The sequence below is a fragment of the Maylandia zebra genome, linkage group LG11, assembly GCF_041146795.1.
Source record: "Maylandia zebra isolate NMK-2024a linkage group LG11, Mzebra_GT3a, whole genome shotgun sequence".
Taxonomy (NCBI): domain Eukaryota; kingdom Metazoa; phylum Chordata; class Actinopteri; order Cichliformes; family Cichlidae; genus Maylandia; species Maylandia zebra.
Window position 1 is genome coordinate 33,314,268 of NC_135177.1, and position 25,152 is coordinate 33,339,419.

The 25,152-nt window shown below is 40.5% G+C and overlaps 2 protein-coding genes across 4 annotated transcripts in view; one reads left to right on the plus strand and one right to left on the minus strand.

Annotated features, from left to right (window-relative positions):
• mios (missing oocyte, meiosis regulator, homolog (Drosophila)) lies at positions 1–13,667 on the minus strand. Its single transcript, XM_076890221.1, has 12 exons — positions 13,514–13,667; positions 12,246–13,109; positions 10,590–11,083; positions 9,416–9,510; positions 9,049–9,303; positions 7,590–7,759; positions 6,902–6,967; positions 6,664–6,822; positions 5,183–5,335; positions 3,581–3,785; positions 3,207–3,336; positions 1–1,503 (listed from the first exon to the last, which is right to left on the minus strand). The coding sequence occupies exons 2-12, from the start codon at positions 13,062–13,064 to the stop codon at positions 1,413–1,415; spliced, it is 2,637 nt and encodes an 878-aa protein (XP_076746336.1). The 5' UTR covers positions 13,065–13,109; positions 13,514–13,667; the 3' UTR covers positions 1–1,412.
• col28a1b (collagen, type XXVIII, alpha 1b) overlaps positions 13,047–25,152 on the plus strand; it is a 25,246-nt gene continuing 13,140 nt past the window's right edge. The window contains exons 1-15 of one of the 3 annotated variants that reach the window (XM_076890220.1): positions 13,047–13,154; positions 14,367–14,447; positions 15,037–15,173; positions 16,011–16,573; positions 19,149–19,169; positions 19,252–19,311; positions 19,415–19,468; positions 19,538–19,582; positions 19,683–19,709; positions 19,809–19,853; positions 19,933–19,977; positions 20,863–20,916; positions 23,893–23,961; positions 24,208–24,276; positions 25,028–25,096. In XM_076890220.1, coding sequence (XP_076746335.1) covers positions 15,038–15,173; positions 16,011–16,573; positions 19,149–19,169; positions 19,252–19,311; positions 19,415–19,468; positions 19,538–19,582; positions 19,683–19,709; positions 19,809–19,853; positions 19,933–19,977; positions 20,863–20,916; positions 23,893–23,961; positions 24,208–24,276; positions 25,028–25,096 — 1,257 coding nt within the window. In that variant the 5' untranslated portion in view covers positions 13,047–13,154; positions 14,367–14,447; position 15,037. Of the gene's footprint in view, positions 13,155–14,259; positions 14,448–15,036; positions 15,174–16,010; positions 16,574–19,148; positions 19,170–19,251; positions 19,312–19,414; positions 19,469–19,537; positions 19,583–19,682; positions 19,710–19,808; positions 19,854–19,932; positions 19,978–20,862; positions 20,917–23,892; positions 23,962–24,207; positions 24,277–25,027; positions 25,097–25,152 lie in introns of those variants that run through there. The other 2 variants (XM_024804151.2, XM_023153401.3) reach the window with 2 other exon arrangements.

Below are 25,152 nucleotides of genomic sequence, written 5' to 3' on the forward strand. Positions count from 1 at the left end.
TAATTTGTCAGTCAGAATTTATTTCAAAGGGAAAACACAAGAAACAGTGAAAGGATGAAATTCCAGCCAATCTGTTTTCGGGATGCTACACGACTTGCCAATTTGTCAGCTCCACTCCAAAACAGTTCACAAAAGGGCACGCAGACTTATAAACCTCCCACACTGAGAAAAAGATTCTGGTGAAAGCAGCATACAGTAGTTCCTGTGCCCCCCTCCCATCACCATCACCACCTCCTCCTCCTCACTCCATGACTAAGTGATTTAGCCAGCTCTAGTGCAGACCGCCTCTCACTTACAATGCCTCCTTGGGTTAGTGACTGTGCGGGGAGGGTGGCAGAGAAAGAGAGAAAGCCCATTTACAATGTGGTTTACACACAGCCGCTCCCCCCACCACAGACAGCGCCCATCCTTGGATTGATGTGTGGTATGCATAGTTTTTGGGTGCAATTTGGACACCAGAGGGAGAGAGAAAGAAAGAGAGGGCAAGTGTGTGTGCACAGGGTGCAGGAGGGGGTGTGCAAGGCTCGGGCTCTGTTCGCTCGCCCTCTCTTTGAGTCAATAGTGTTCCGGCAGCTGAGGTTCTTTATGAGGGGAACAATCTGGAGGGTCTTGTCAGAGTGCCGAGCAGCTGCTGTTTTCTGGGGCGCTTCTTTCATAGACCACAGGCCTGGAGTGGGCTGGTGAATAAAGACGCACCCTCCCCACACTCTCCGCCTCACCCATCACCACTCCTACTTTCTCCAATTCCTCATCCTCCCCTAGCCACCCCACCCGCACTGCCCCTGCCCTCCACAATGCCAGATGCAGAGTGGCAAAGAGGAACATGAAGAGAGCAAGAAGACTGTTATTGTGTGCTAAACTCCCCACCGTCACCCGGGGTACCGTCCTTTACCCCGAACAATGCTTTGATGAGGTATGTGAATATCCTTTGTAACACAGACGTTATACAGTACAGCGTATTAAAACAAGAGCCAACAAATGTAGCTCAGACATATTGGCACCTGTGATTACATCTTTACATTCTGATGTGTGAGTGGAAAACTTTTTTTTTTTGTAAGAGATCACTATAAATCACAAGATTCCTGATTCAGGCTAAACTGGAAGAGGCTGAATGCAACAGAGCCTCTTGTGTTTGATTTTCATTAGCAGAACATCGAGTGTGCATTCGCTCCCTTTCGGTCATTGATTCAATTAGTCAGATCAGTCACACACACTGCCTCCCTTCTTAATACAGGGCTCAGTTACAATGTTACATTCACTAGACTATATAACTTAACATCATTTCATTCTATTCAATTCAAGCAGCCCGTTTAGAAAAGGACATCGCTGCCACCGTCGCCCCATTGTTGGCTGCCGATTGCAGAGGTGAACCTGCTGGTGTTTGGCCTCAGTTCCTGACAGGCGTCTCCTGTTTAGCTGCTGTCTGAAGGCACAAGATTCCCTGTAGTGTCCAGCTGCATGCATTTACACGTACACGCTGACACTGGGCACTCTGTGTGGTCTCTGTAACACACATATGAAGGTCGGTTAAAACAAAACATGCAGGTAAGTGTACAAAAGCTAGTGTAGAGTTTGCACAGCTCTCTCAGCTCAGAGAAAACAAAAGAGCACAGCATGTCTGTCTCTCTGGATTTTTGATAATGAAACTGTGGTTTGGAGTATGTGGAACAAATTCCTGTAATTTTACTTTTAAATGTAATTTTAAATAAAGCAGTGAAAACACTGAAACTGGTATTACATTTGTAGTAGGAGATAACAGCAGGCAACTTTTTGAGGAAAACTAGAAAAAGCTGTGAAACATGCATTAGGCACGAAAATGAGAACAGGTTGTGGTGCAGGAGGCATAAATACACAAAGGACCAGAAGAAGAACATATTAGGTGTATGAGGTACACATTTACCCTTACAGTTAAGTAACAGTTAAAAAAAATTAAGTTCAGAACAAAAACTTTGCTTTCCATAATAATCACTGCACTGCAGACACTCAGCCTACAGGTTCCAACATGGTAGTGCAACAATGCTACGCCAGAGCTAATTTCAGTGACCAGTAACTTCTGTCCTAGTCTTCGTCAATGACCATTTTCTTCTGACAAAAAAAAAAACCAACTAAAAAAACCAAAAAAAACAAGGCGACAACTAAATAATAATTTTTAAAAAACTAATGCACGAGGGAGCAGGCTCAAAAAATTGTGGTAATGTAAGCTGCTCTTGTTCGTATTTGCGCTGTTGTTCGTCCTCCAGGTTAGCTCCCCTGGCAGAGAAGACAGAAATCACAATATGCACAGACTTGGCTTCACTCAAATACAAAAACACAGTTAAAAACAATGAAAAACTAACAGAACTGTTGTTTGTGCTTCTGTATGTTAGCCTTGTTTTCGTTGCTTCGTTTGGGTTTTTTTTTGCTTCTTCCTCTTCATGGTGAAATCTGCCATTGTTCCCTTTCTTGTTAAAGCCAAATTTTAACCACACAGCATTCTACCTATTCATAGTGTCTGAGCAACTTCTGCCTTCAGTAAATTCCAGCAATCTTTTACACCACACAGCCGAAGAGCTATACAAAGGGAACAAAGACTAAAATAAAATTTGGTTTCCAGTGTAATGCGAGATTTATTTTTAAATTATTTTGCTCACACCGAGTATCTATTAGAGCTGTTAAAAAGTGAACTGATTAGCTCAGAAGTTAGTAGGTTCAGGCATCAGACTGACTTTCTGGAACAGCCATCCCCTTCAGATCATCTGCCTCAATAACTGCATTTAAATCTTGACTGAAGCCAAATTTATTCTAATGTCGGTCTACGTCTAAGTTATTAACTGTGTCTTTTGTTGATTCTTTGTCTGCCCCCTTGTAATCTGTAATACCATTTTCTAAGTTGTTTCTAGGATGACTTCCTTTTTTTTTTTTTTTTTTAAATCACATGCTGTGCACCACTTTGGTCAATGCCTGTTTTGTAAATCTGTTACATAAATAAATTGACCCGACTTGCTTAAGTGCTGCATATCTTTCAGCATTCATTTAATTTTTCTACCACTTTTTTTGGCTATGATTGATTTTGTAAAAGTACTTCATATGACACAATGCAAAACTTCTTAGCAAACTTTAAGAGAGACTGTTCAGAGGTTATTTATTGTTTATGTTAAAGAAATAAAAACATGAACTTCAGCAGCAGATGCGTCTGAAGAGTTTCTGAGCACATGCATCCCTCCTACCTGAACCAGCTGAGCATGTGGCCAGCATGGCCACCATGTCGACAGTTGTGACACCAGGTAAACCAGTTATTAAACTGAGCCAGTTTGTTCTCCCTTGTCAGGTCCACTTTTTCATCTGATTTACCAGTTCCTGCAAAAAAACAAAAAAGAAATAAAATATCAGTAAAGTTATAATGTTATCCTATTATGAGCAATAAGGAGAAAAGGCTTGACACTAAATGTCCAGGTGCTACCTGTGCTTAAATGCAGATCAAAGTCCACACATTAACTCAGGTAAATGCTCAGTTAAGTGTTACAGCCACTTAAGCTGCTCCAAGATGTGTGCCTGTTACTGGAAATATCAGCTGAGCATCTGTCCACATAGTCCAGTTTACCTTGGCAATTGGAAACAGGTGTGCCCATGTTCATGAGGCAGAGGGCACAGCGTGGCAGCGGTTTCCTGCAGCCAGGGCAACTTGTGACTTTTGACTTGGTGGGTGAGCCGCTGACACCATATTGGCTGAAGCCGCGGCCTTGGTGAGGTATTGTGGAGCAGCTGTAGGAGATGGACTTCCCACAGAAGTTGCAGCTCACAAACACCTGCCAAAGAACAAACACAAAGGTCGGCTGATAAGACCCGGTGAACATGAAGGTAAAACCAACAGCCGCATGCAGACCAGCTGTCTGGATTTTATTTTTAAGGAAGAGTGAGATAAGTACTTGATAATACAGCAATAATTCCAACAGGCGTAAGAGTGATTATTGGAATTTCAGCAATGCAATGAAGCACTGCCAAGATTTAGCTTAGATGTAATCACATGTTAAAAAACCCTTTAATACCAGAATCTATTGAAAAAAACATTAATTACTTAAAAAAAATATCAACCAATGTGGAGTATGCATAGTATCAGGAACAGATTTCTCCAATACAAAAGGAGAAACAGCACAGACTATACTGACTATACCACCAGGTTTTATGACAAGAAACAGAGGAGAGCTGTGGGTGTTATGAGCTTGGTACAAACTCTACTTGTAGTGTAATAAACAGCACAACCGTCCTACTTTCATATAAGGGTAGTTGTACGTAATACAGTAAGAAACAAGAACAAACACAGAAACAAGACAGACTGCTTTGAGCGTGCAGGTGCTGGATCACGTCACGTGATTTTATGACAGGACACTTTAACACTGTTTTACTGAGAGAATAAAAACGTATCAAATTTCACCTCTAACATTTTTTTAACTAAACAACAACAACAACAACTGTACGGTGATGAAATATGTCAATGCTGGTACTAATATCAAATTTATAAAAACTGGCATTTCATGGGTTGACAATAGCTTTAACCCACTTCATCTTTCAAATCTTCCTGAAACAAAGCAAAGCGACTGAGTTGATTCTTTGGGATGACACTATAGTGCCAAAAAAAGACTGTAACCATCCTCCAATCGGGGGATGTACAACTTGTCCTGTCCCTCCATGGTTGAAGTCTGTAAAGTCCAAACAGCAAAATGCAGAAGTGACAGAATCGACTGTTCCTGTAATGGCTGTGGTTGCTCTAAAATCAAGTACTAGTTCTATCTTAAAATGTACAAAAAAGCCAGGAAAGCCTGGTTTTTACAGATAGTTTTACCTTAACAACAACTGTAAAGTGGGTGTTTTACTAGTCTGTTAGCACGAATTTCAAGACTTCAAAATACACAAGTCCAAAACCACGAATCAGGTCAATGTGGCTACTTCCATCATTCATATACAGTCTATGTTAAACTGTTATCATTTTCAGATAATATAATGTCACCACGGAATCAGTCAATAACTTGATTTTGTGATGAACCACTATACCACATTCTTTCCCTTCACATTTCAATGCACAGTTGGAGATGGCACTCCCTCTCTGGTTCTTGCCGTTTTTAGCATATTTCAAACCTATGCATTGAGCGGTTGGAATCTGAGATGTGGGTGAAGTTACACTATATCGATTTCAGCATTAAATCACCTGGGCTAGTGGTTTGGAGCTGGGGTCCAGCTTGCCTCTGTGGATATCAAACTCAGCTCGTTTGTGCCAGAATCTCCAAGCGTCCAGCAGGTTGCGGTAGTTTTCAATCCAACACTGGACTCGAGGGTCTTTCAGCACTTCGCCCGGAGAACCCTGTAGAGAGAGATTATTTAGGCTTGTAAGACATTTCAACTTCAGCGGGGGTTCTGCTTGGGAAGGCAGCCATGCCCTTTCTTCTCATCTCTACTAGTTAAATATGTATGTGAGGTACGACATTTCTGTAGCTGTAGGCAGCTTTTGTCTTTTCACAAGCAGGTTAGAACAAGAAAATAAAATGAAGAAAACCCAGAGAGCTGTTTTACAGCATGAAAGGTTACAGACCTGTTCAGCCACTTTGATGTCTCTAGTGTTACTGTACCAGAAACAAGTGCACAGCAGCAAGCAGCTCCACCGAGGCTGTTACTTGTATTGTTACAGTAGGTGTTAGCTGTGAACTTTCACAAACAAAGAGGCAAGTTTTAGCATGTGCACTGATCTTTCAAAGTGTATGGTCAGACAGACAGCTCCTTTCTCTTTATTTGATGCACTCTAGTGTTTGTTTAATTATGAGAGTAGTTCACAACAGCCAGAATGAGAAAATTAGAATGAGGGCAGCATAGTTTTTAGACACAGTGGCAGCTTTCACATATGCACTGCAGGGACAGGGTTGCACTCGAGAATGCAAAAGTCCGATCATATCAGACTATCTGATGTGTGGTTATATTTCAGGGCATTCACCACTGCCTCCTTTGTGCTACTCAGCTTCCATAACTAAACCACATGTAGTACTTATGCAAAAAACATCCAATTCTGGATGTTTTTGCATTCATATTAGTGTTTCTCAAACAAACTCTGTGAGAGCAAACCATCCAAGTATGATGCAAGAAATTAACACCATCTATCATTAATTTACTAAACATGCTCGTATTTTGAAAGTTCAGTCACTGCCAACCATCTTGCTCTGAAATATCCTCCTTCCAGCTGGTGGGCCACTCTGACCAGGCCAGCAGGTGGAGAGCTGGTTGACATACACCGACATAAAGCTAACTTGACAGCAGAACAGAATAAGAACTAACATCGCCAACTGCAGTCCAAAAAGGTGGAACTGAATTTTTTGACACAAAATAGTTAAAAATTAAAATATGCAAAATGCAAAAGAAAGAGAATAAATTGTGAGAATAAATTTCCGTACAACAATCAGAGCGCAAATCTGTGCCAAAAGCTATTTGCTCAGTCTGACGTACTTGTGTGTACTGGTTTATTTTGCTTTGTGTATCTGTGTGTGTGTATTATTTGTCTGGCTGACAGAGCTACTGTTCATCTTGACAAAGAAACTTATACAATAGAGGCTCATTCTCAAATCTCATGTGCCCTCTCCATTCTAAGCAGGTTTGTGTGAATGAGTGTAAAAATAAGCAGTTCTGTGTAATTTGTCTCTGTACCTTCAGCATGCAGAAGCTGGCAGTCTGGACATCACCAGTTCGGTCCACATAGCTCTCCATAAGATCCACGCCATCTTTAGTTAGTCCGGTGAGCAAAATGCCCTCCAGGTTGCCCGCCTCCTTCATCTCAAGGGTTAGTCTGTCTATGTATCGTGGCAGCTGCAGCAGAGATCCAAAGTTAGCAAACAGCGATATATTCAGACTATATCTGCTGCTGAAAGCTTCACTCTGCAGTTACCTGTGCATCATTGAGAAACATACAGGCAAAGGCCACTCGGTCTCTCACAGCCACGCTGCTCTCATACTGAAACACAAACAAAGAATCATATCTTCCCTTTTAATATCTGTCTCTCTGTCACTATTTGGAGGGGGTGAAGCTTCAGTATAGTGGATACTTTTTACATTAAAGAGTCAAAGTCTTCCTACTGAAACTGGCACAGAAAACTGTGTTTGTGACCCTGTTCTGACCCACAGTGCTGCGAGAAATAAATCATCTGTGACAAATAATCAATTCTCAAAGCAAAGATGGCAAGAAACAAAGTCAAAGTGACTGCATAAATCCTCTTATCACTTTCTGCCAGGAAAAAGTCTACAGACATAAATAACAGTGAGAGGAGCCAGAGGCCAGAATCTGAGCAGCTGCAGGAGGAAAAAAGCAGAAACCAACACTGTGTTCTGGGCACAGACTCCTTTTTCATAGAGGTGTTTTATGACGGAAACGTAAAACATCTTTTCCTGTGCACCTGAGGATTTTCCCACTAAACACCACTGGAGTATTACCCGAGTATTCATCACTGCATTAAGAATGCCTGACTGCTTTTATGAAGTGGGAACAAAAGGGCCACTGTTGAGAAAAGTGTGCTTAGAAAAAAAAAAGGTTTTTTTTCTAGCGTTCAAATGTTCGTGATATTAAAGAGATCCAATACCAGCACGCCATCGTAGGCTCCAGGCTCACTGGTGAGAAAGGCAAACATGATGCAGAGGTAGGGGTTCTTCAGCTGCAGCCTCAGAGAGCTGCACATCTCTCTCCACAGGGACGACTTTTCGTCAGTGTAGCCTGACAGAGCCATGGCAACCACATTCAGGTTCAGGTCACCTGTGAGTAATATGAAGTGAAAGAAGCTGATTTATTTACAGTCTGTAGTCTTCACTGTAAGAGCAGCACATCTGAAAAAGAGGATGAAGCTATTTTCACAAATGAAGCCAGATTAATGTTGGAAAAAACATGTCAGAATATTTTCCACAGTTGTCCTTTCGCACATGTAGCACCCAGCAGGAAGTAATCTGCTTCGGACACATCCTCACTACTGGAAATGTTCGGCTCAGTTTAGGGGTAGAGCTTGCAGAAAGCAGAACACTTGACACCCACTCATTGGACACAAATGGACAAAACATTGGGAAGCTGGCAGGTTAGGTCCATTTAAACTCTGCTCTTACTGCAGTGGGCATTTTAGTTGTCATACATGAGGTAATATGTAAAAGTGCTCACGGCTGCAGTGCATGTGTGAAAAAGGTTATGGCAGCTGTTCAAGGTGATGTTTTATTGCTTGGAGGGGGGAAAAAAGTGTCCTACTTTTCTTTTTTTTAAGGTTAACCTATCCAAAACCAGCTCCATATCCCTTTTGTTATACCGTGGGCTTTAGTTCAAATTTAAACTGCAATTTCTTGCTAAAGAAAAGAACTTTTAATGACTTTGCCTCCCAACGTAAGACCTATCATAAACCCTAACAGAAGTCTCTATACAACACAGTTTTTATTACATATTATTACCTCTAGATATATGACCGGGTGAGGCTCGGAAAATACCTAACTGAACTACTCTGGTATAACAAAATGTTGGTTTAAGGTTGTACATTGGAATCAATACATTGTAAGTTAGAGCTGCAACGTTGAAAGTCCTGAGATGGCTCTGTTGACACATCTTATCTAATGAATCACCCTGTCAGTCTTACTCAGGAAGCACTCATTAGTGCACACAACAGAAAAGCGTTTGACCTACATTGGTGTAATTTTTTTCCTCAGTTAAGGCGTGTGTAAACAGCAGCCTTCTCTCTCCATTTTCATTAAACTTGTGTAAAAAAAACATGTTTCCTGCTGTTACATTAATGAAATTCCCCTTTTTTCAAAGACTTCATTTCATTTTTCAAGAGTTTGCTTGATGTCGAACACAATTTTCATCAATAACTGCTTGTTCAAATTAAACAAGCCAACATGGAAGTAATAGAAAAGCTGTGATTAGGATTTTATCATTGTTTTCTTACATTTTAAAGGCCAAACAATTACAATTACATATACTTGATACATGTACAGTTATGTAGTCTGTCTAAAGTATCTCCCCTTATTAAATTACTTTCTCTCGCCTTCCTCTCATCCCTAAAAGCTCACCTTTCTCTGCCATGGCTCCCTTGTTGAGGATCTGGATTGCCCGCCGGATGTCCAGGTTGAACAGAGCGACAGCAGCCGCCCGCTCCCACTCGTGTTCCTGTTCCAGTGATCGCAGGAAGTTCTCCACATCTGTGTCAGTCCCCCTGCTGATCCAGCCACAGAGCCGCAAGGCAAGGCAGCGCTCCTCGCTGTGGTACCGCGGCACATCTGTCTGCCGGTCCGAGCCACTCCAACACCTGCGGCTTTCGGTTGTCCCTTTGGGACCACAAACACAGGAAGTCAGTTTTTCAGTGTATGAAATTTCAAATAAACACAGTTACTGTGAAGTGTCCTGTGGCACAGACAATCAGTTGGTTATTTGTTTTACCTGAGGTTGTCTTGACAATGTTCTTAATCCCAGAATAAACCACAGACTGTACGTTCCCCTGAAGTTTTAGCTCCATATCCTCCGCACACTGTTTCATATGTGATACTTGCATAGGAAACAGTAACAGTGTGCAGTCCATGCAACATAATACAGGCACATAACAAGGCATCTACAACATTAATCATTAATTATTTTTGTCCTTTGAACAAGGACAAAAATAAATAATGTGTTAATATTTTTACTATGGTTATAAATCGTTTTCATTCATTCATTTTTTTCCTAGTTATTCAAGCCTTGCCTAGAGTGACATTATGTCCCACCAGGGGGCGCTGCCCCACATTTTAATCTATCACCATCTGAGGATGTTCAGAAGCATTCAATGTATTTATTTAACCTCCTAGGACCTGGCGTCCACATATGTGGACATCACATTTTGGGTTATTTAGACCAAAATGCTCAATTTTGCTCTACAAGGGCCCGATATCCACTTACGAGGACATTATACTGCTACTGTTCTATCAAAACTTTAAAGGAATATCCTCATATGTGGAACTCATTTTTCTTAGAAACAAAAATTAGGTTAAAAAAAAAAAAAAAAAAAAAAAGAAAATCTGGTAATTCTTTGTTTTTACATTCATCAGGTCCCAATCAGCCCAAATATCAAAGAGAAATTAAAAATGCATGCCGTGGCAGAGTTCGGGTCTTAAGAGGTTAAATGCAACCAAAAATGATTCAAAACCTAATTAATCAGTGAATCAACATTAATAACTCAATTTGGAAGTAATTTTACAATCCTTTTTGACTTTACTTGCCAAATGTTCGATAAGAAGATTGAAAGCTCTCGAAAGGTGTTATTATGCCCATTATAGGCTTTATATGATAACCTTTTTAAACATTGAATTCTTTACTCAACTAAATTAAAAGGTTACATTTTGATGTAATAATAATAATAATAATACAAATCTCTACTCCATATAGTCTTTAGAGGAGAAACCTTCAGATGAGGAGAACCATCATCAGAGCAATGAAGCACTTCACTGCTGCTTTGTAAAGTAATAAAAATAACCTGCCCTGCATACAGTTTCAACAGGTGGCTGACTGTTTATCTCTGCCATTAAACAGATTATCAATAAGCCATCATGCAGCTATTTCCATCATTTTATCACCTGAAAGGATATAGAACAGATCATGCCATAAAGACTTAAGTTGGGGATCCTTCCCACCCGCCAGCAAATGGTTCCTCCACACCTGGACGGTATCATGTCCGTACCTGGACTGAGCCCTTTCCCTCATTTTAGTAGCAATGTCTTTCTCGATCAAACTCTCCACTCCCTCAGCTGAATCCTCAACACACTCGTACAAGTGTCTGCCACACGCCCACATGAGAGAAGTTGTGGAGCTCCATGCCAGTGAGATACGTTCAAACACCGTGAAGTCAGTCATGACACGGTTGGTTGCTGACACCACCACCATGCGGTTCTGGGAGGACTGGTGCCAAGCAAAGCTGCCAATCTGACTTTCACAGGGCTGCACACTGCGCTCAATGATGGTGGGCTCCGTCTCATCACCTATGGGCGTGGGAGTGTGCTGCATGTCGTACAGGCGGATAATGTTGCTGTCACGTGTCAGCGTGGCCAGTAGGCCAGTACGGGTTGGACACCATGCCACCTGAGAACAAAATGCAGAATTTTATCAGCTATAATAAGAAGACTTCTACTGAATAAGCATGCCCTGACTGAGCTTATATAAACCTTTTTAATGCATCTTAATCTTGTTTTTGATATCATTTATTCCCTCTTTTTTCATTTAAATGAAACAGGACTTGGTGATAAAAAAAAAAAAAAAAAAAAGTAAAGAGTTTAAAATTATGTGAGCATTTCATCACTCTGTCTTTGAACATTTAGGCCAGGGGTGTCCAATCCAAGCCTCGATGGCCAGTGTCCTGTAGGTTTTAGATGTGTCCTTGATCCAACACAGCTGATTCAAATGGCTAAATTACCACCTCAACATGTCTTGAAGCTCTCCAGAGGCCTGGTTATGAACTAATCATTTGATTCAGGTGTCTTGACCCAGGGTGATATCTAAAACCTGAAGGATACTGGGGCTTGAGGCCTGGAGTTAGACACGCCTGATTGAGGCAATCTAAAATTGACAGGTTACAAACAAGCTGACATCTTATTTTCTCATAGAACCAGTGGTTCTCAGAATGTGGGGCATTGAGCAACTGCAGGAGAGGCATGGAATGACCAGAGGTTATTCCCTGAAAAATCAATCTGTGCCTCCCACTTGATCCTGCCAGAATCAGCTAACTGGTACAACAATTTTAATATATGTAATGCAGCCACACAGAATAGTACCTTAATAGTAAGAAAATATTTTGCCAAGTTACAAACAAAAAAATTTCCAGCATCTTTGACCCTCATAACTTCATGAGAAAATGAGATAACCACATGAAAATTTCAGAGATAAAAATAAACAAACTGTGTGTTTTTTTTAACTGCAATTGAATCAACTTTAAACCCACTCATTGTCATGATTTTAGTTCCTTAAGTATTTTCAAATTCCGGGTTGTAAAATATGATCATGTCACATCATTTTTGACACAGGAGTCACAGCCAGATAAGAAGCCATATGTCATATGCTATCACTTGTTTTTAAACCAGCCACTTGTCATGCTGACCTTTATTTCACTGAAACTGAACTTGCAAACTTTGCGATGTTAATAAATGCAGAAGGCTGAACATTTACATGGCCAATACACAAAGCTAGTATATTAGTGCATCCTTATTACTGTGGCCTTTAGTTCGTTTTCTAACAAACACCATCCTACCTTTGTGAGTGGCTTGGGCTGCTCCGTCAGTGTGAGCACAGGCTTTTCAAATTTCCTCAGATCCCAAATGGCCACCTGCCCCTCAAAGAAAGAGGCCACGCGGTCATGGAAGTGCGGGTCAACTGTCACACCTTGGATGGCTTTTGTGTTTACAAACGTTTTCTGACTTGTGTTTCTCAGGTCAAATATTGCCAGGTTCCTGTGCATGCCTGCCAGCAATAGCTTTGGGTCACGGAGCAGCCAGCAAAGCGAGAGGCAAGCATCATTCTGGCCTAACTCATACAATGGCTTAGTCACCACTGTGCTAGAGTCCAAATCGACAGATGAAAGGCGAATCTTCTCAGCTGCTACACTGGTCTCTGGGGACAACTTACTGCTGATGTCCCATATGAGGACAGAGAAATCTGCTCTGTGCTTGTCTAACCCAGCAGCCAACAAGTTGCTGTCCACGGGATTCCAAGCTAAAGTGTTGCACTGGCGGGCGTGTTTGGGCACAAACTCTTTCCCCACCAGCTCTTTGCATGCAGAGTTGTGGCTCTGGCCCAAGCTGGTAAGCACAACTCTGCCGTTGGCTTGGCCAACGGCAAGTAAACACTCCGGCTCGTGCTTGGGGTACCAGGCCACACATTTCATATAAGGGGTGTCCGAGTTGATGGCCAGTAATGTAGCAGCAGTTTCCTCGGAGAGTGGTAGGGTGCCAGCCTTGGCTTCTGTGCTGCCCACAGGTCCGATCCGGTACAGTCCCAGTTCGGAGTCGCAGATGACGTAGCGGTCCGGGTGGTGGGGGGACCACAGGATGTCGGGTTTGGAACCGCTCATGATTCAGACGCTAGTAGATTTTCAGGGAAGTTTAACCTCTCCAGCCTGAAAATACGGCAGATTATCACACAAATGAGCAAATGAACAAAGGTCAGAGACTGCGCAGAAATATTAGGCAACCCCCGAGTGCAGTGGTCGCAAGGTGGACAACAGACAGCTCTGAGAAATCTTTTTAACATGTTAAAGTAATGATACACTGAACCAAACCGTCAACATAACCTGAGCTCTGTGTGGAAGTGTAGCACAGTTCGTTTGAATTTAACGCCCAGCATGTTAAAAAGTTGCCGTGGGCAGTTATAGTACTACTTTTAAGTTTGTTGACATGCTAGCTAAACTAAGCTAATGCTAACAGGTAAAGGGAGAGCAAGCGCGTGACCGTTTCGCTCGCGCCAGTTTAACCAGCACTCGAAAACATCTGTTTGAGCACTTCGAGAAGAGGTTTTACTTACATAAACACAACAAAGACGATTTATAGGAATGCACGAGATACAGCTTGAAATACACATGGCAACCTGGAGCCAAAGCGGATGTTGTGTGTTACACCAAAACACGTCCGTGTTATTAGCAACGTCAGCTACTTCATGTTCCGCTAAAGATGCGGTTTACCAGCAGAGGGTGCTAAGTGAATAAAAAAGAAAGAGAAAAGACGTCAACGAAATCAGACAGTTTTATATAAGGAATTAGGCTATTTCAGATAATCACTATTTAAGTTAATTAATTTATTAAATATATTTAAACAATACGAGTTGAGTTGTCGGACTGACAATGTTATTGAAATGAGGTCGATTTCTGCGCTGTACAAGAGTATCATACGACCACAATTCATCTGCTTTTCACATTAGTGGGGGAGAGTGGAAAAGGCAAGAGAACGAAATTCATTTGGGATTTTTTTTGCACAACAAGCTATTTTCCTTAGTAACCAACCCATGATAGCCAGAAAACTGACAAGTTTGTTAAGAAAAAAAAGATGCCGAGAAAAAAATACTTTAAGATTATTTTATCTCTGCAAACTAATGTAGTTTGCTTTATTTTATGTTGGCAGTGGTTTTTAGATGCATTATTTATGGGTTGGAGTGATGACTATTGCAAATGCTATTTATCTCTAAAATCTAAATGATTTTAGTGCACGGACTCAATGCGCACAAAAGACTTTCATGGGATCCCTTCTGTCAGGCATGAAGCGCTGCACTGGACTAAAATGTTGGAGCTGCACCAGGGAGGGCCCCCGGCTACAAACACTCTCACACACACAGCACATCAGCTCATGCGATGGTCCTCAGTTTATCTCAGTCTGGTTTATAGGGACCCCGGGTTCTGCGGAGAAATGCCTCTCAAAGAGCTGACTGGACTACAAACACTGGCTGCAGCTAAATGAGATTCGAGGTAATAATATATATATATATATATATATATATATATATATATATATATATATATATATATATATATATATATATATATATATATATATATATATATTTGCTTTGTTTGTAAAACTTTTTTGCAAAGTAGTGAACCTCGTGGTGTCACAGTTTGAATGGCAACTTCAGGTTTTTTTGCACTCCAGTCTAGGTATGTTGCTGTGTCCTTTTCTCAATCACCTGGCAGAGGTTTAACTTTATATGAAGATATTGTTTAGATTCTGCAGCATTTGTAACTTATTAACAGAAAAGTATTTGCACAGATTATTCTGGTTTTACACACATTTACATATTGTTGGCACTGTAATATAGTAAGTATTTGAGAAAGCGCATTATCAGTAGGAGGAACGGTGTCATCTAAGCAAATTAATACCATTAGAATTGCTGCCATTTCTGTGAAATGCAGAACACAGCTCCCTTTTTTGGGATCTGCAACTGGGTGTGGTTAGCAGTGTCCATGATAGTAAAAGGAATCCTATTAAAAATGAAATAACCCATTGTGCTTTCATACACTGCTTTCCCCCCTAACATTCTCCTCTTTTCTCTGTTAGGATGTTGCTGAAGGGAAACCTGAGCAGAGGAGTCGGGGTCTGCCTTCTGCTGCTGGCTCTCCTACACAAGGCCACAGGCCAGAGGAGAAAGACAGGGCGCAGGAACAACTACAGGCTGCAAGATGAGGGAAGAAATGGTAATTTTTAGATGAGGTCTCCACATGCTGGTGGTGAAAGTCACTATGTTGCACTGAGGGAACAAATTGTTGAGTGAGGGATGGTGAAATCAGGCCAGTGAAATGGTTGAGTCATCAAATTTTAAGTAAAAAAAAAACTACACGAGAATTTCTTAAGTCATCCACCCACAATGCCTTCCTTTAAGTGTCTTTTTTTAAATGTAAAAAAAATGGATGGATTATGGATGGATACATGTGGCAATTTGATTTCATTTAGTACAAAAACAAACACCACTAACTCTGATCCCATTGCAGCTGAAGTGAGGAACTGCAACTAAAGTAACTGTAAGTTCTAAGGTTGGAAGTTGACAATCTGGGGTCTTTCACTTGGTCCTTGAGCCTTTACTGGACAGTTTTAGTAATGTAGAACTACTCAAAACTGTTGCTTTAATTTTCCACAAGATGCACTTACACTGACTTGCCACAACATTAAGTCTCTGTATTTATTATTTATTGTGTAGCTTCCCTTCATGCTGCCAAAACAGCTCAGGACACAAGACCTTTATAGGTCTCCTGTGGCATCTGGTATTAGGAATTTGGGAGTGGGTATTTCCCCCGAATCAGGTTTATTCCAGAATATTTCATGAATTCATGATTACACGTGAATCCACAGCTGTTTGAAGTGTTGCTTGAGACATTAGAGCACTTTTGATAGTGTAATGGATACATACCGACTGCTGGCAGAAGGGACTGAATTTGTGGACAGAAGTTAGAAAGGTGTCAGAGTGCCAATCCTGAAATTAGTCCTGTTTCTAATACTTCTAGCTTGATGTCAGTTTTTGTGATCTCCCTCTCAAGTAGGTCTGACATGTTCACTGGAAGTGGCATTCATCCTGGACAGCTCTGAGAGCGCAACCATATCACTGTTCGAGAAACAGAAGACCTTCGTGTTGAGCTTCAGCACCCGGCTCGCCATGCTGCAGGTGCCCAGCTGGACGATGAAGGTGCGGATGGCTGCGCTTCAGTACAGCAGCACTGTATCCATAGAGCACAGATTCTCAGCCTGGAAAGACCTGGACTATTTTCACGGTCAAGTCAGCACCATGAACTACATCGGTCACGGCACCTATACCACCTACGCCATCACCAATGCCTCACAGCTGCTGGTGCATGAGACCTCAAAGGACAGCGTGAGGGTGGCGGTGCTAATGACAGAAGGAGTCGATCATCCCCGTAACCCTGATGTGATTGCAGCTGCTGTGGAGGCCAAAGGTCATGGCATAAAGTTCTTTGCTGTTGGGCTATCAGATATTGCCCAGCAGAATAATGCCAAGCTCCGGGCCATCGCCAGCACACCTGCTCAGCAGTTTGTCCAAAGTATGCTCGACTCTCAACTAGAAGAGAAGCTGCTCAAAGAGATGGTGAGTGTTGGCTTCAAGTAAAATGAGCTCAGGCACAGAGGTGCCAGTACAGAGTCGAGACACATCAGAGTGGTGAAATGCTTTTTTGGAAAACGTTGTGCTTGGAAATAAACTTCAGTTATTGAAGGACCTGACAAAGCTTACTGAATGACAAAAAAAAGCTTATTATAAAGACGCTGACTATAGATTCAGTCCAGGGAAACACAAAATATACTATATGAGTGCTACCACAGCTACTTGGTTACTTCTTGTTTTACTTTGAAAGTTTTGGAAAAGGGCTGGAACTGTGTACTACCTATCGAGTTCTACCGACTATTCAAAGCTTTATCTATGCCACATCTTCATACAGTTAACTTAAATGTCTCTGGAAAGTTTGAATCCAGAACAGACTTGAGATAAGGTGACAGCACTGAAAATGCCACGTCCAGACGAAGAGAATCAACCTTTCGGGATTTCCTGTCTGGGTGGTTGAGCATGCATCAAGACGATACAGGAGAAAGTTTTCATAATATTGTTATGTAATAAATAAATTTATATTAAAATATCAATTGTCCACATTAAACTTTATAGTAAAACCTCAAAGTCCAAGACTAAACCAATCATTTCACCTAATTTACCTCAATTCTTTTACCACTCATAGAAAAAGTTTATGAATTTCCATTAAGGGCTATCTTTGTTCTTGGCTGTGCCATTGGCCTCAGCAAAGTAGAGTGGTGACAAGCGCTACAGTGTAGCTAACAATCTATTTTAATTGACTGGGTGGTTAAATTGCTTAGTAAATAGAGCAGAGGATGCACTAAACACAAGCTCAGCATTTCTACCCTAAAAGGTCATAAGTGAAAGTATCTTAGAACTATCAGGCAAACTGCTTGCATGCTAACTTTATGGCATTGGGTGGATGACAGGCAAATATTATAAAAGTATAACAAATAAAAATTTATAACCTCTTATCAGAGAGTCGCCCAGGTATAGGGTATTTCTAAATACCCCTGTGGTGACCCCTAAAGAAGTAGTTTAAACACAACAAGCCCTAAACGAGTCACTTCTTCTCTGGTTGGTGTTAAAAGAGGTAAAAGTTTAGCTTTTGACAGATTAAAGGTTTATGTACAAACAGAAGAAATTAACCTGTGCTTTGATGTATGTTTTAATGCTACATTACTCAATTTCTCTTTTTTGAAAGAGTTTAACAATCTTGAAAATCAGAGTTTGTCTTAAAAACCTTAACTGTAATTAAAAAAATAAAAGAAACCAGAATGTGACTGCTGTCACTGTAACACAAAGGTGTACTACTGATACCTATAATTCAGCAGCTCCTTCTAATAGAATAGGACATAGGTATCTGACATCCTGCATACTCTCCTAAAATTACTGACATCAGATGCCGTGTCTGGAACTGGGCTACAGAGATCATCTTCTGTTTAGTCTTGTTCATGCTCATGCTGTCCTTACAGCGGGTTCACATCTTAAGTAAGAGTTGTGTCTGCATGAGGGTGTTTTCCTGGCTGCTTTGCATTTTCCACAGCACCCAGAAATGTCAAATATCTGCAGGAGGTCACGGCTAGTCTGAGAGACTGGCATGGCTTGTTCTGCTTTTCATTAATGTGCCATTTTATTCAATCACATTTAGCACTTCCAAAACAGAGACAGCTACATGACAGAGGACAGTACCCAGTTTTACCAAATGTAGAACTTATAGAGCTTATAGAGGTTACTTACCTGCTATGCTGAGTTGGCACCCAGGCACCCAAGTGCCCCAAAAGCTTAGGTTGAGTTCACATAATTAGATTAATTATTATTTAAAAATTGTACCATGAAATGTTAACATTAACAATGACAGATTTTCAGTTTTCATCTTGTGCTCAAAGCCCAAAGTTGTTTGTTCTCATTGTTTGCTGTAGAGGTTTCTTTTAGCATATTGCATTTTTATATCTTTCTGTATGTGTTGTCACAGGGTAACCAAAAACCAGTTGGGGTTAGTTCACTGGAAATAATGATGTGAACACAGCTGTAGAGATGATTTTCAGGTTCTGTGCAGTACCAAGTGTCCTGCAGATAGTATTTCATGAAGAGTAAAACTACACACAAGTCTGAAAATCACTACTAAATTATTTGCATAGTTCATGGCAAACAGAAATATTTAGATCCTTTATCTAGATATGATGAAAGTATCCTGTTACAAGTTACAGACATGGGCAGCTGCTGACAACACAAACAAGCAATGTCGTTACATTTCTTCCAAGTACACTTGCAGAAATGGAAAAAGAAAAGACATAGTTGGTGTGTAGTGTTGCTTCAGATAAGTCTGTGTGGTCACACAAAAAAGAAAGAAACAGCCATGAAAGCATTCGCCAGAAGGCTTGGATTCACCTGTGATGTCACTTGGACCCAGTCAGATCATAGTGGAAACTTTAACAGGTCTTAAGGTAAAGAGGAAAAGTACTGACTTTAAAATACTTTAAAGTGGTGGACACATCTGCTGCCAAGCAACTAGCACCATTCCCCAGTGGGACTCAGACTGTAGATAAAAGATGGACGTAACTGACACATTTTTTTTATCTTCTGTTTTTTTCCACAGGGTGCAGTTGCATATGAAGGGGTAAGACTTAAATGGAAGTCAACATCTATTTAGTATGGCTAATGGTTGCACTGACTTTATAATATTTTTCTCGCTCTGATAGTGTCCACAGGCCCAAGTATGTCTGTGTGAAAGAGGAGAGAGAGGTCCTCCAGGAAGTCCTGTGAGTTTTCAGCAACTAAACACTGAGGAGTTTCATAAGTGGAAAACACTATTAGCTTTACAGCTTAATCATTGCTTCATCTTAAAACTGGTAATATTTCCAGGGTAGAAAAGGAGACCCAGGCTTCAGAGGGCCAGCTGGTCAAAAAGGAGCGAGGGTGAGTCGTGACACAAAGAAAGTCTTTCTAAAATATTTCAGTGTTTAATTAGTGGGCTTCTGTTTAAAGGGGGAGTCTGGGCTGAATGGCACACCTGGAAGTGATGGTCCACCGGTAAGAAAGCAGATTTGTCCCTTGTTTTTGCACAACTGCCAAACAGCAAGCATGTTAAGAGATGAAACATTGGTTTTTAACCTGTTTGAATTGTTTGCAGGGCCGCACAGGTTACAAAGGCAACAAGGTGAGTGACTGTGACCTTTCAGCTGCTCTGTTCTCACTATTGAAACATGTCCTCAGAAAATATCTGCAGGGTCTAACGTTGTGTCGTGTGGTCTTGTAGGGGGACAGAGGAGACTGTGGCACTCCTGGGGAAAAGGGTGACACTGTATGGTCATTTTTTTCTGAGATGTTTCAGTAAACACCCCAGACTTTATCCATGTAGTGACATAGGTTTTATGTTGCAGGGCCCAGAGGGTCCTCCGGGCCCACAAGGACCAAAAGGAGCACAGGTAGGAGTGGCCACAAGTCTCAGTTCTGGTTTTGTTTTATACTGAATTGTGACAATTATGGGCCCTGGTTTAAATCCCACATTTTTGTGAGGCTTTCCTGACTTTTTGTCTACATTATTCACACACTTGTGAATCCATGAAAAGAGAGGATAAAAAGATGTCCATGTAATTCATGGAAGGCAACCAAACCAACTGTTTATACAAGATGGAGTCACTGAGTTGTCATCCACTGTTTTGCGAATGGTATAATTCATCTTTAAAGACAACAGATTTTTAATGAATTTGGACTTTTTTCAATCACAAGCAATTTTCTATTTTTCAGTGTCAAAATTTAAGTTCCATTACTTTCAAAACTCATCGCTCAGGCTCCTGAAAAGTCGACATCCGACAGTTGGTATTCTCTTCAATATGAAAAATGGAAGTGGAATTTGTCTTTTATTCGTCTTTGCACTAATGGAATGTGAATATTGGATTATGGGTAATCCTGATACCATTGGGGCTATCTAAAGCTGTGAATCCAGGCTTGCAGGATATTATTCTTTTGCAGGAACAGACTTTGTGTGATGGGATTAGTGCAGCGACCTGGCCGCACAGCAGCACTCTTCCTCCTCTGTGCTACTGGCACAGTGTCAGTATAACCTTGTTGTTTCATGAGCTAGGCATGAGAATCGAATGGCATGAAAGACATGAATGTCGATCTTAATCCTGTTGTATTTTTTATTCAGCGGCAGTGGGTTGGTCTTGACCTGCAGATCAGTAACACAGTGTGGGGGCTTCCTTTTTGATTCATACATGACTGCTTTTTGTTTGATTCATTTGAGAAGTTAAATATAAGGTTATAGATTATGTAGGTTATAAATGAGTAAATGTGTATTTCTTTTGCAGGGAGCGCCAGGACCACCAGGGGAGGTGGGTCCTGAAGGCCCATCGGGTTCTAAAGTAAGTTTCTCAAGATGCAATGGATTCTCTGTCATTCCTGCTTGGTTGGACTAGCCTTTAAAACTGCAACAAAATCTCTTCACAGAGTTGATGTGCCACCCAAATGCAAATTGCAGGAACAAAAATATCTGAGCAATAGAGGAAATTTAATAGTTGATTTAAAGAGTCACAAAGAAAACGAGGCACCAGGGAGAAAAAACAAGAACCTGAGCACAAGAAACACTAACAGACATTTCAATAAAGATCTACATTGAACTACATATACACAGAGGGCAGATTTATTTGTGGTATGTTTTTAGTGCGATACAGCTGCTGAAGCAATACAACCAAAGCACAAACTGCATTGCATCCTCGCTGAAATTTACATGTTTTCAGCTGGCGACTGAGAAAATTACTGAATGTTTTTATACTTGGTCCTAATGCTGCTAAGTGTCTTTTACACTGCTGGAACTGCACCTCCTAAAACACAGATTAGAACACTGATCGCCTACAGGTGTAGACTATTTGTTCCCCAATCAATAGAATAAATTTCTCTTTGTTCTGGCAACAGCCCTCATTAGGCTACATAACTGTCAGCACCGAGCTCACTGAATAACCTTTAGTGTTTAAATGCATCAAGTTTAAAGTTTCAGAGCTCTAATGTGCACCCAGCTGTAAAATAAATGTATTAATTTGAGGTAATATGTAATGTATTTGATTGCTCTGTGTGCTGGTGATGATCACGAATTCATAAGATTCATGATTTTCTGCAGCATTACCCTTGTGTCTTTGCAGCACCAGTGATGGCTTTCGCTGTTATATGTTTAATATTTTTAATAGACTGTTTCACCCTTCCTTGGATAATGTGTCTGTTTGCAGTAGCTGGTTCTCAGTTGATCCATTTTACACCACAAATAAAATTAAATGACATGTGAAACAACCCACTTATGTGAGCATGCTCAGTGCTTAAAGCAGAAAGCCTGGGTGAACAAAGAAAACTGATAACCACTGTTGTGATGTTTCTGAGGTTTTAGGTTTTGTCAAGCCAGCTAACTTCAAGAAACTCTGGCTACAGTGAACTTGCTTCATAGCGTGACCCTCAGGCTTTAGACAATTTAGGGAAATAAGAGGTTCCAGGGGAGAACCAACAAAATAATAAGCCTAGGCTTCAAAGTATCCCAAAGGCCCAACATCTCCACTTTGGTCTCATCAGTCCAAAGAATATTGTTCCAGAAATTGTTTTTTAGATGCAGTTTTGCAAACCTAAACTCTGCTCCCATCTTTTTTTTTAGAGAATCTTCTTGTCAAGCCTTGTTTGACTTTTCCAAATTATATGGAGTGCATATAGTCCTGTGAAAACCTATATTACACAACTATGTAGTAAAGTTTTGGATATTTCCACAAAAGTTTCTAGAATTTTGTGAATTTATCCTTAAAATATAAAAACCCTGTTTTTGAGATACTGTGACATTAATCTCTAAATAAAATAGTGCCTTATCAACTTAAATATATATTTTTATTCTAAAATAATGCTCGTAATGCTGCTTTGTATTGAGCAAAAGCAGTCTACAAGGTCCCCCAAAGCTCAAGAACTCACTTGTTGCTCATTCTCATTCTTTTTCCATACAAACTCTTAATGATGTCCATATTCAGGTTTTACTGACAGGCATACGAGTCTTCTTCAGTTTAGGGAACTAAAAGTTATGTATCCCAAACATTTAGATTATCATGTCAATAAAATCATGACTATTTGGTCAGACAAAAAAGAAAATGTTGCAATCTCTGACACACCATCATTCATATGCAGGACTGTGCGGACACTTTCCCTGACAACATCTGCACGGTCACATATAAGCTTTGGCTCAAGAAAGCGAGGGACATAATACTGACCTTTACAGTGTGTGCCAAAGCCTAATAAGATGGTGTTGCTTCCATCGCCACAGAGCTTCCCCATTTCTTTTTAACAAAAATGTCTTTATGCCGATAAAATCACATGTGATTTATAGCATTTTTTTTAATAGCCGACACTCTGAATGTCTGACTACAGTTTTTTAGTAAGCTATGTGATTGGATAAGTTTATCTGGTCATTTTTTGCAAAAAGGTTTTGAATAGATTTGCATAAAGATGAATATTCTACCTTCACAAATACACACTATGAAACTGAAATAAGAAATATTGGGAGACATCATCTTGATGTTCTCAAGAAAATATCCCAGATGTCTTTCTGGATCCAGAGACTGAGTTCATGCTCTGCTGTTATTTATTTTTTTGGCTGTGCTGTTTGAAGAGTATTCCTAAGTGGTGTATTTTTTCAACAGTGAGGTTGATTTACTGAGTCAGTGTCAGGGTGACAAGAGAACTTTCATGTATGTTCTCACATTCAGGGCCTTCAGCACTTATGTCAAGCACTTTGAGTTTATGTGTAATAAAAACAATAAACATTTCCATAAGCATTATATACAGCATTTGTTGCTTGGACTAAAGTTGCCCAGTTAGACTGCTTTGTCAGTATCCTGGATTGGATGGTTCTCTCATATACATTTCTTCATCTTAATTTAATTTTGAATTCTACCACAGCAGGACTTTAGTTGTTCATGAATAAACTTGTACTGTACAGCTGTGTATACAGCAAAGTTTCCCTGAAAGAATCCCTGAGATTGTTCTTTTATTGCCTTTTCCCTCTCTAATGCATGATGATGGATTCTCATACTGAACATAGCCAAAGTGCAGTGAATGTAAATTCTCAGTTCCCAACATTTTTTTCTACTCTTGGCTTCGTGTGATGTTAGAGGGGGTCCAGTAGTAAAAATATGGAGCATAACAGGTCCCCATAAAGAATAAAACAATAGATTAGAATGATTTTATTGGATTAGAAGGACTACATGCATCCTGGCACCATCTGTCATCTTGTCATTTTACATTCTGTTAACCTGTTTTCTGTGTTGTTTGCTGTATCATCACATAACATACAAACCTTTGAACTTGATTACTCTCAGGGAGAAAGAGGACCCAGCGGTGAACCTGGACAACCAGGAGACATTGGTATTGGATTCCCAGGAGCCAAGGTGACACATTTATATTACAATTACTATAAAAATCATAATTCAAAGTGAAAATGTCAGTGAGGATGGAGAGAGATATTTCATTGCTGGAAGTCAAACAGCGGTGAGGTTTTGTTTCTGTGAGAAAGGAATTCAAATACCTATTAAATCATCTCAGTTGAACTGCTACAACTGCAAGACACTGAATAAAAAAAGATATTTTATTACTGAGTTATGGGAAATTTTGTTTTTACTTTTTACTAATTACAGGGTGACAAGGGTAATCAGGGAAGACCAGGTCCAGCAGGTCCTCCGGGCATAGGTGAACCAGGACTCCTGGTAAGTATGAAGATTAGGATCTTTGGCATTAAGAGCTCATATCTTATGAGTAACAGTGTCGTAGTGAGCTTTTATATATAAACATACAGACAAGTGAGATAAAAGTTAGACAAAACTGACATAACTTCGTAAGCTGCTGAGCCGCTTTGTGCCACCAAAACAGCTTCAATGTACCATTTATTCTACAAATGTCTAGAACTCTACTCTCTAGAACTCTCTAGTATTTTTTTCCATATGATTTTTGATGTTATTGTGGGTTATTTTACTGTGATGCGTAATCATTTAGGCATTTCTTTGAATTTGTTACCCTGTTAGCTAACTTAGACCACAATAATTACAAGAAAAAGGTATTTTTATCCACAATAAGTGACATCGCAGCTCTGTTCTGGGACTTACCTAACCTTACATTTATGCACATGGAAGAGGTTAATGAATGCTTTATTAGCCTAGAGGGCAGCAGGAAGACTTACACAGCATGAATAGAGGAGCCAAAGTGAGATGGGTTGCAAAGCAGTTTGCATTTGGGAGGCTGAAGCAAATACAGTAAATACCCTGTCCCATATGGGATCTGACTGTTTGTTACATCGGGGTTGTCAGCCAAACCTTCAGCTAAGCCTGATAGCTCAAATAAATCTTGTGTAAGTCCTAGGCTTTTCCTTTTCTTTTTAAAATCACCCTTTTCTGTTTTAGATCTGCAGCTACTAAAACCTTCACAAGTACAGACTTTTATTTAAAGTTCTGTTTGTTCCAGGGACCTCAAGGATCACCTGGAACACAAGGAAATCCTGGACCTCCTGGAGAGGGGTTTCCAGGACCAAAGGTGGGAAAAGTCTTTGATTACATACAGTACTGCATAAAAGTCTGGAACATGTCTGG

Bases quoted from the DNA above. Each gene is read 5' to 3' on its own strand.
- mios (XM_076890221.1), bottom strand. From the start codon at position 13,064: ATGAGCGGTTCCAAACCCGACATCCTGTGGTCCCCCCACCACCCGGAC. The intron at 5,336-6,663 runs GTACAGAGACAA...CTCTCTCTACAG, and splicing joins CCAGCTTCTGCATGCTGAAG to GGTTCTCCGGGCGAAGTGCT. The intron at 1,504-3,206 runs GTAGGAGGGATG...TGTGTGTTACAG, and splicing joins CACATGCTCAGCTGGTTCAG to AGACCACACAGAGTGCCCAG.